This window comes from Alosa sapidissima, chromosome 1 (genome assembly GCF_018492685.1).
Source record: "Alosa sapidissima isolate fAloSap1 chromosome 1, fAloSap1.pri, whole genome shotgun sequence".
Taxonomy (NCBI): Eukaryota; Metazoa; Chordata; class Actinopteri; order Clupeiformes; family Clupeidae; genus Alosa; species Alosa sapidissima.
Genome location: NC_055957.1, coordinates 30,764,125 through 30,774,193, shown reverse-complemented (window position 1 = coordinate 30,774,193; position 10,069 = coordinate 30,764,125). Strand labels below are relative to the sequence as shown.

Genomic DNA, 10,069 nt, shown 5'->3' with positions numbered 1-10,069 from the left:
TAGACCCTGACCTGCCAAGTCCTCACACACGTTTGTTGTTGTGGTGGTGGTGGTGTGTGTGTGCGTGTGTGTGTGCGTGCGTGCGTGCGTGCGTGTAGGGCCTATCTGTCAGATGTCTGCAGACATGGATAAATTATTTTATGTAGCCTATAGGTTTAATACATTAAGAAAAACATGTGTGAAATGAATCAGAATCATTGTATTGCCAAGTCCACACGAAAAAGAGAAGACAAGGAATTTGACTTGGTGGGTGCAAGACACATAAGAAATGATATGTCTAATTTATTGTTTATTTCACAAAGCCTGGTTCTGGGTAGGCCAATGGGGTGTGACTCCCCTTGTCAAAGGCTTGCCATCTCAATGCTAAATTGTAAACCAATAGACTAATTGATCAGTGATGGGTACTTCTTTCTCTGTCCAAAAATGTAGGCTAACCATGGTCCAAACATTTAACCAATTAAAATGCATGGGTTGCTTGACCCCCACCCTCAATTTCAAAGATGGACACAGAAGACCAAAGGGCACTGTAGAATCTTTCTACACACATTGCTGCATATCCATTTATTACCAGTTGTCACATAAACTGGTCAAATGAATGGATGTGTGTACATCATGTCATAAGTGTAGCCCATGTTGGAGCCTTTAGGCTAGTCACCTCAAAGCACATCTGGTGCGAAACATACTGTGCAGTGTTAGAAAGCTCTGTCTCAGGCACAGGTAATAGGTCTTCCAACAGGATAATGACCCAAAACACACTGCAAGCAACCAAGAATGGCTAAGGGGAAAAAAACTGGACTATTCTGAAGAGGCCTAGAGTATTATCAAACATTAGTGATTGCATGCAGTGTGTGATGGGATGATGAATGCATGCAGTAAGGCACCCATCAACCCTGTCCCAGATAGCAATTTCCTTTGGGCCGGATCCGCATACAAGCCTTTAGATCCGCCTGTAGCGGACATACGGTATCTGGCTGTGGGTCAGATCTGCTCCTGATAGAGGTTTCAGCTCTGCTAGTAATGCTGTTTTATCTCCGGTTTACAGATTTGTCCCAGGTCCGATTTCCGCAACTCAACTGGAAGTCAGGAGATGCGTTTAAAATACAAAACACTGATTTGGCCCAAACCTGTGATACGGATATGAGTCGAAGGACCATTTTTTCACAGCAGACCCAGGTGGTAATGATATTAATTAAGGTGCTGATTCTGCTAAATTGACTGTCCTTTCCCTACTTCATTGTCAACTGGCTGCTAAAGAAAAAAAAAGGTATTTTGGAATGGCACAAATTTAGAAACCATGGGGGTGCACTATGTTCCCATGGCCACTTCATTTCTACAGTAAGGCTGGAAAAGAAGATATAGTTGGCTCAATATTGATCATATGCTCGTTTCATTATTTTTATTATTACCTAGCAGTGGTAAAAGTAGTCAATTGTTGTTTGCGTCAGATCAAACAGTGCTATGAGACAACCCCATATTCTTGCCACGCATGCAGAAGTCCAAGCAGTAACGTTAATCAAGGATCTTTGGTTTGCGCACTATCAATCTTTTGACATGATTTGCCAGCCTGGGGTTGGACTAGGACACAGCCCAACTTTTCAAGGTAGGCTATCTGCTTTTTGTCTCTGTTGGTTTATTCAGAGACAACAACAAGCAGCCGAGCGATTGATAACTTTACTGTAAGTTTATACTATTATTTTTCAGCAATATCAGCTACTAGCTTAGCTTGAGCAAAACAGCCATCACAATAACTAGCCTATTTTGGAAAAAACAGTGAACGCTAACAGGATTACTGATGATAAAAAAACGAGTGTGATTGTGACTTAGCCTATTTTCAAAAAGGAATAAATGGCTAATGTTTATTTTGTGTTGTTTCAGATTGACCATGACTGAGGAAGACAGCCTGAATATCGATGGGAACAGTGCATTAACACGACTTAAACTTTGTCTGGGATTGCACTTCTACAGCCAGGTTGTTGAATAAAAAAAAATATTTATTTTATTTTTACACTTATTTGTAAAGTTTTTTTTACCCCCCTAGCGTGTTTGTAGCCTATGTTTATTAGTTGAGCTGTTGGGAAAACGTTACGAACTTTAGCCTGGGTGAACATAACGAACCTGTTAGCAAATGTGTAGCAAACAGATTTTTCAGGATAATTAATTACCAATCACATTTCACACGTCAAACAAAGCCAGCTGATATCTGATAAACGGGTCCGTACCACACACAATAAGCGGACCCGTATTGCATATGATAAGCAGATCTGCATAGACTATCATACGGAACTGGGCCAGTCTTAGCCCTTATTGGAACCAGATCCGTCAAACGGATCCAGACCAGTTTTGGACCGATGTGCGTTTGGACGCCGGATCAGGTCCATTATGCAGATAATGGTAGGTGTGGTGGTAACGTTGTGGTAGGTGTGGCCCAGTTCCGTCCCAGTGTATGTTTGCTATCTGGGGTGAGAGAGTGGGTCATGTTGATGCAGAAGTCTCAGAGCTACTTAGCTACAGAAATTGCTTGTTGGTAATTATTGCCTTTATAAAGTGTGCTACACAACACAAGGTTAATAAGCCAACCATTGAGGTTACCATAATTTTTGTCCGTGGGATTTTCATTTGTGTTACTCAAAACCAAAATTTGATTTGGTGATTGAATGCTGTGGCGCAGTTAGCCTACTTTTTATTTACTGCGCCACTTTTAGTTATTTCAGAGAAATAGTCAAATCTAGGTCTATCTGTCTGTCTGTCTGCCTGTCCGTCCGTCCCTCCCGTATTCTTTAGTGTGAATGTAGCCTACACAAAATGGGCTATATTCAGTGATCTGTGATTTACTAGCTGTGGATAGGCTACTGCGTCATCTTCTGGTGAAAGTTGGTAGTGAAGTGGTATCAGGGAACTACATTTTTTGAGTAGCTTAAAATTAAAGGGGATGGGTGCCTATGCTTTCACACATTTACAGCACAAATAGTTAATATTAAGATAAAGTGTATTAAAAGTATATTTTAAACAAGTAGCCTAGTCTATCGTTGGGTGTGGATGGATGCATTGTAAGCTATGTGGACCTTAATGAGGACATAAGGCTGCTGAGCTCATGTCTGTAGTTTAGCCTGAATGTAGCATGTGATGCAGCATTATCCAGATTTCCCATGCGTTGGGAAGTGGTAACTTCTAGAAACTACTGACAGTGTTGCAGTCAACCGCAGGCTACATTAAGTCCAGCCTAATAGGCATTTTCAAGGGCATGAGAAAAATCCGGCAAACGTAGTTTCTTAGAGCAACCGGGTCAGTAGTCAATCCTACTAAATAAAACTAAACCATTATTTGGCACTTATGCTAGCCTAATTTCTCAATTCAATATTTGTTGACGAATTACAAAGCCGTCGCAGTAGCCCACTTCTTGTTGACGTTGTCGTTGGTAGCCTATTAGACTTTCTTTCATCACTCCTAATAACATGAATTCAGTGATGCTAAGGCCACCCTCCCACCCATGCACCATCACTAATGAGGTAATCGCAAATAACTGCAGCCGAAGCTGCTTAGGTCAGACATCCCGTATAGGTGCAGCAACATTCCACTGTGCGCAACGGGACAAAGCAACCTCGCTCTGTTCCTCGTGTAGAGAGGTGTAAAAGAAGCGCATTACGACATTGAAATGTTACCAGGCATCATTATCCGTAAATCCCTGTGGATAACTTTTACGTTGCTCAGTTTATCTCAGCCGTCACTTTTTAAAAGGGTTTTCAAATGTCCTTCCGGATGCACCTGCTCCAAAGACTCCATCATTTGCGTCGGGTCGTCTATCATTCCGCGTACGATTCCTAATGACATTAATTCGCTGTAAGTACATGCTGATATTGTCCTGAATGAACTAGGCTACTTAACGTTTATGTTATCAATTTCCTACTGTTATTATTATGACCTTTCATGTAGCCTAACCTTTGTGAGCCTATTTTTATGGTACCCTAATATGTGTACATAGCCTATATGCCTTCATTTTTATATAGGCTATCTTAGCTTACTTGAATTAGTAAAAATAATGGAATTATTATAATTATTATTAGGCTATTATTATTTCTGCCTTTTACAGGAGTATTGTAAATGGAAGCTTTTCAGAAATCAAGGAGGCAATGTTTGCCCTCATGCCATCACTGCAGTTACTGTAAGAGACTGCCATGCAGTTTTCCCTTCATTCATGCTTTAGACTCTGTGTTACATTTTTTACCATTCTAATATCCATAATTCAATGTATTGAATTTTGTGTATGGCATGAAGATATTTGTGCGTGTCAGTGTAAGCTTCCAAATCATGACACATAAATATATACAACCTGTTAACACATTATACATTTATCTGTCCCAATAAGGCTACTCAATTCTAATTCACTCTCAGCCATTAAAGATGATGCTTTTTCTGGGCTTCCACATCTGGAGTATTTGTGAGTCTTTTTTTTTCTTCCACACATGCTACCAAATGGAACACAGAGAGAACAAAGCAAAATATACACATAATATTTCATATAGTTCATATTTTGTCCAGATTTATTGAAGGCAACCAAATCGAGACAATTACCAAAAATGCCCTAAGGGGTCTTCGTGATGTTACCCACCTGTGAGTTATTACTTTTACTAATACACACACACACACACACATGTACACACTCAGAAACACATCAGTGCACACAGATGTCAACATCCACTGTTAATCTCACTTTTCATTCTGCTTTTATTGGTGGCTCTAATAGGTCACTTGCCAGCAACAACATGAAATCACTCCCAAAGAACCTATTCTTTGGTCTGGACTCTCTCATAGAGTTGTGAGTATTTTGTTTATTGATGATTTTGTCATAAACACAACTGGTTTTGCTAAACACAACTGGAGTTATTTCTCAATTCACAATTATTAACAGCCTCATGCTTTCTGCACCCTGATTGTTTTGGCAGGGATCTGCGTGGTAACATGTTTGAGTGTGACTGTCAGGCCAAGTGGCTGATAGACTGGTTGAAGCAATCCAATGCCACAGTGTCTGATGTCTATTGTGCGGGGCCAGGAGATAGGAAAGGCATGCGTCTCAAAGATGTACCTGACCAGCAGAAGGAGTGTCTTTCCACTGGTAATCAGAATGTCAGCAGATTATATAGTCACACTGCTATTCATATTCTGTGATGGGTATTTAAGAGATTATTTATTTATTTATTTATTTTCATTTCAGTTGATTTTTCAGTTCAGTTCAATTTGACATAACGGTATTCAAAACAAAAATTAGGACTTGGCTGAAGTTGTATTTTGGAATGTTTTGTCATTTTTTTCTGTTCGTCTCCATTATGCATATCAGACTTTGTCCTTCATCAGACCCTGGCAACACCATCCATGTCAGCTGACATCTTCTCCTATAAAGAAGACATATATGTGGCAATGGCTGTGCCAAACTCAGACAGCTGTGTCATTATGGAGTGGGATCACATTGAAATAAATTTCAGGCCTTTTGACACTATTACAGGTTTGTTTTGGACTATGCTATATACTTTGTAAAAGCTTTCACACTAAAATTGTGTAACTGTAATGAATGAGTGAACCTTTTATAAATAACAATACTAACTTTCCTTCTGTATTCTGGTGGCTACAGGGCGGTCCATTGTTGGGTGCAGATCGGTTGTGATTGACGACCAGGCCTTTGTTATTGTCTCTCAGCTTTTTGATGGTTCCCACATCCACAAATTTGAACCACAGCAGAATAAGTTCACAAAATTTCAAGTTGTTGAAGCATCCAACATCTCTAAACCCAATGACCTTGAAGTCTTTCAAATTGGTGACGAGTGGTTCTTTTTGGTTGTTGATAGTTCTAAAGCTGGCTTATCAACACTTTACAAATGGAATGACACTGGATTCTACCCTTACCAGTTTCTTCATGAGTGGTTCCGTGACACTGATGCAGAGTTTATTGATATAGATGGCAAGGGACACCTTATCCTGGCAAGCCGATCACAAGCTCCAGTTATCTACCAATGGAACAAGAGTACCCAGAAATTTGCTTTACTTACTGATATCCCCAATATGGATGACATTGTTACAGTGAAGTCGTTTCATATAAATGGGGACTTGTATCTGGCTATGGCCTGTTATATTGGGGACTCAAAGGTCCTCCAGTGGACTGGCAAACAGTTTGTCGAAGTCCAAGCATTCCCATCTCGAGGAGCCATGGTTCTGCAGCCCTTCAAGTTTAGGGACCAACACTTCCTTGTTCTAGGAAGTGACTATTCTTTCTCATTGGTGTACAGGTGGGATGAGAAGAACAAACACTTTATCAAGTTTCGGGAGGTATATGTGCAATGGCCACGTTCTTTCACCGCTCTTTCAACTGATCAAAGGGATTTTCTTTTGGCCACCAGCTTCAAAGGCAAAACCAAAGTGTTTGAGCATGTCACAGTTGACAATAGCTTATAAGTCCAAAAATGCTTCTAATAATACAAGCTTAGGAACCAATATGGTTCATAAGATCATTGTTTATATTATGTACAATGCATTTGTCTGACATAAGCATTTCTTTTTTCTTTTTAAAGGTGTAATAGTTTTTTTTTATGTTGGGAAGGAGGATTGTAGATATAGGATTGTAGATATATATATATATATATATATATATATATATATATATATATATATATATATATATATATATATATATATATCTACAGTAAAAGTTTGGGGTCCCTTTTCTACTTTCTATTCTACTCTATTATAGACAGAATACCAGCTGAGATCAGTTGCATGTTTTATTTAATCAGGGCAGCAGATTACATTATGTGCTTAAATAATTGCAAAATGGTTCTCGACTGTTGTAGAAAGAAATGGCTATATATTATCAGCAACCATTCATCCAATGTTCCAGAACATAATGTAATCTGAAAAATGCTGCCCTGAAAACAATGCAACTGATCTCAGCTGGTATTCTGTCTATAATGGAGTGGAATTAAAAATTTTAAGTGACCCCAAACCTTTGACCGGCATAGTGTATATATATGAATTACTTTTAAAAGTTCAGGTTATATTAATTTCAAATGTTCTGGGAAGTTGTGAATAAGTGCATTCAAAAGCCTGAATGGGATGATTGGATGATATGCATGTACTGTAATGATGAAGGGCAGAGTAAAGAGAGGAGAGGATGGCTAATCCTGTCTGTAGGCCACATCATAAATGGCTTTACTTTCAGGCTAAATCTAAAATAGTCTTCATATTTGATTACAAAAATGGCCACCTAATGTACCTTTTGCTTATTTTGAAGAGTTGAACTTCACAAATTCCTTAATTGAGTAATGTCAACAAATAATACTTCCCTAAACCTTAAAATGGCTTTACTCAGACCAGCTATACTGATGCTTTTTGATTATCAGAGCTTCCATACCCATTTAGAGCATGCATGGACAGCATTATATGTAATGATAACAGAGCTTATTCATGGGATATAACCGCTAGAATGTCAGATGATACTATCACATATATGCTAAACTCCAATTACAGATTATGTTACATTACATGAAACATACCACACTTTATGTTTATGTGTGGGTGATGCTGTGATATACATGAGAAAAATCTAAAATGTTGAATTGGTAGAAAATAGCCACCACTGTTTTGGTTAATAGGTATGCCTAAATAGTCCCTACTTAATATTTACTGCTAAAATCTCAGGAAAAGAAAACCAGACATCCTGGTTTCATTTTGTTTTATTGAACCGATGAAAATGTCCTCCTATAAAATATATTAATGCTGTGATGTGAGAATGATATATTTGTTGTCATATTGTAATGATCAGCATTTAAAATAGCATTGATGTTGCAGTGAGCATATAGCCCTTTAATTCTGAGTTATTGTCTTTGCTGATATCATGCAGTTAAGCAATAGAATGAGATTGCTCTTGATGCACAGATGTTAAAATGCATAAAGAGTCAAGCTGAATTATTATACACAGTGGCAAACCATATATAACCACATAATAAAAGTTGCAATCTGTACTACAAATCTTTTGCACTCTCTGCTTGAAAAGTCACATTGATTTCATATTTTGTGAAAGTGAAGCTGTAGGTAATCCTCATCTGTGTATTTTGCTAAATCTATAGAATGTTTACATCTGTACTATACCTTGAGAAATATTTTCCTTAATAATTAATGTTTCTTTTATGTTTCAGAAAGAATTCTTTACACAAAGTAGGCCTGCATTAGCATGGACAGATTATGAACTTTCGGGCCCCTGGGCCCAGATGTATTAAGGGCCCCCCCCCACTAATTGTCGCATATGTGGGAGGGGGGGTTGGGGGTCCTCTCCCAGACATTTTTTAATTTGTTTGATGTGATTTCCTGTATTCTGGTGCATTTTGGGGATGGCCAATACTAAATTCAATCAGATTCATAGCCTACATCCTGATTTGTTGATATTGAGGCAATGATTCCATGCAAAGGCTTGGGCTTCAGGGCCCCCTGACCTCTTAGGCCCCTGGGCCTGGGCCCGGTAGGCCCGTGCAGTAATCCATCCCTGTGCATTAGTGTGTGAGGGAGAGAACACTTTAAACACTAATGCAGCATGGGAAGCTCTTAAGGTTGATGTACAGTATGTCTATACCTAACTACTCAAAGGGGAAGTGCTCTACACTGATGGATTTAAAGAGGATTCATCAGCATGATGTTTCCCCTGCAACAGCACTTTCAATAGGCCTAGTTAGGTAGATGCAGGTATTCCACTTGCTTTGGGAATAGAATGTTTTGCTTTTCTGCAACCATATTGCAAAAAACTGTCCACAGAAGTGTACCTGGGCCTTTGACGTTCCATCTGACCCGCTCAATTGCCAATCAAATTATATAATGCCTGTGGCAATTTCTCATTATAGGTTCAAACTTATAATGTATTCTTTAATTGACAAAGTATGATTGTACAAAATATGCAATCAATGTGGCGCAAATGAGGCTAGAGGCGGTGGATTCATTCATCAAAAGTGCAGCAACCAGACTATGGGCTAAGCCCCGAATGTTTTCAACTGCTATAAGCGACACCCCTGTCTATTGCGTTTCAAGACAGCCTTGCTGCATTGGATTTCATAAGGATGAATTGTTAAATTGTTACAATGTAATTATATATATCTTTATTTAGCATGTTTGTTTTCTCCATATGTCCTCATGCTGTGTTCCCCAAGTGGTAGGCCAGGTCTCAGCTGCTACAATTAGTTGTTTTTTTTTTGTCTGCCCCCCCTGGCTCGAATATCAAACTCCGCCTATGCTGGCACGGTCTTCGTGACATGAAGCCAGCAACATTCACTTCTCTAACATTTAACTTTATAACTTTAAGATAGGCCTAATATGACGTGTAGGCTAGTGTGAGATGTATACTTCCCCATCGATAATGTGTGAATTGCCATGAACAAATCATCCACGATGCACTAACAAGGCTGGTTATAATGAATCAAACTTGCCGAGAACCAAGACACGATAAACTAAGATAAACTAACTATACTTTTCCATCGATAAAATTTCCATGAACATAATCATCTAGTTTATGCACTAGAAAGGCTTATGTGATCGGTTGATTACTGGAACTTGCCGAGAACCTAGCGAACGGTTTGACTCGTGTGGTGTGGCAGCCATGGTTATGAGGCCTGGAGAACCTAGCGAACTGTTTGACTCGTTTGGCAGCCACAGTTATGAGCATAGACATAATATACATAGACGCCGCATTGGCTGCTGGAAACAAGAAATGCGGCCGCCATCTTGGACCGGTCATACTCCTCATTGCGTTGCAGCAGAAAACACAAGATGACAGCACTGTGCAGCATGTTCCTGCTCAAATCGGCGGACCATACTCGGGGGATTTACTTTTCACAAGTAAGATTTAACATTACCGTACTATTGGTTGTATTTTGTATTTTCGAACAATGTGGCCTGTATCATAGCTACATGTATGACCTTTGCAGCAAAAAAAACCGCGTGAAAATCTGTTCGGTATTCAGTGAGATATGATTAATTAAGTGTGCTGACAGCTCATTGCACCGGCCAAACAGATTACACTGAGTGGAGTGGATGACCGGTC

At 39.3% G+C, this 10,069-nt stretch overlaps 1 protein-coding gene across 1 annotated transcript; it reads left to right on the top strand.

The window, feature by feature from the left end:
- Positions 1–2,740: 2,740 nt before the first annotated feature.
- lgi2b (leucine-rich repeat LGI family, member 2b) lies at positions 2,741–6,626 on the top strand. Its single transcript, XM_042066927.1, has 8 exons — positions 2,741–3,837; positions 4,088–4,159; positions 4,364–4,435; positions 4,537–4,608; positions 4,742–4,813; positions 4,941–5,110; positions 5,333–5,497; positions 5,624–6,626. Exons 1-8 carry the CDS (start codon positions 3,653–3,655, stop codon positions 6,439–6,441), a joined length of 1,626 nt encoding a protein of 541 aa, XP_041922861.1. The 5' UTR covers positions 2,741–3,652; the 3' UTR covers positions 6,442–6,626.
- The last annotated feature ends 3,443 nt before the right edge of the window (positions 6,627–10,069 follow it).

What these genes read in the sequence shown, in the direction of transcription:
- lgi2b (XM_042066927.1), top strand. Translation starts at nt 3,653, where the DNA reads ATGTTACCAGGCATCATTATCCGTAAATCCCTGTGGATAACTTTTACG. An exon ending in CTTCCACATCTGGAGTATTT is followed by an intron (nt 4,436 to 4,536) that starts GTGAGTCTTTTT and finishes TATTTTGTCCAG; the next exon opens with ATTTATTGAAGGCAACCAAA. An exon ending in CTTCGTGATGTTACCCACCT is followed by an intron (nt 4,609 to 4,741) that starts GTGAGTTATTAC and finishes TGGCTCTAATAG; the next exon opens with GTCACTTGCCAGCAACAACA.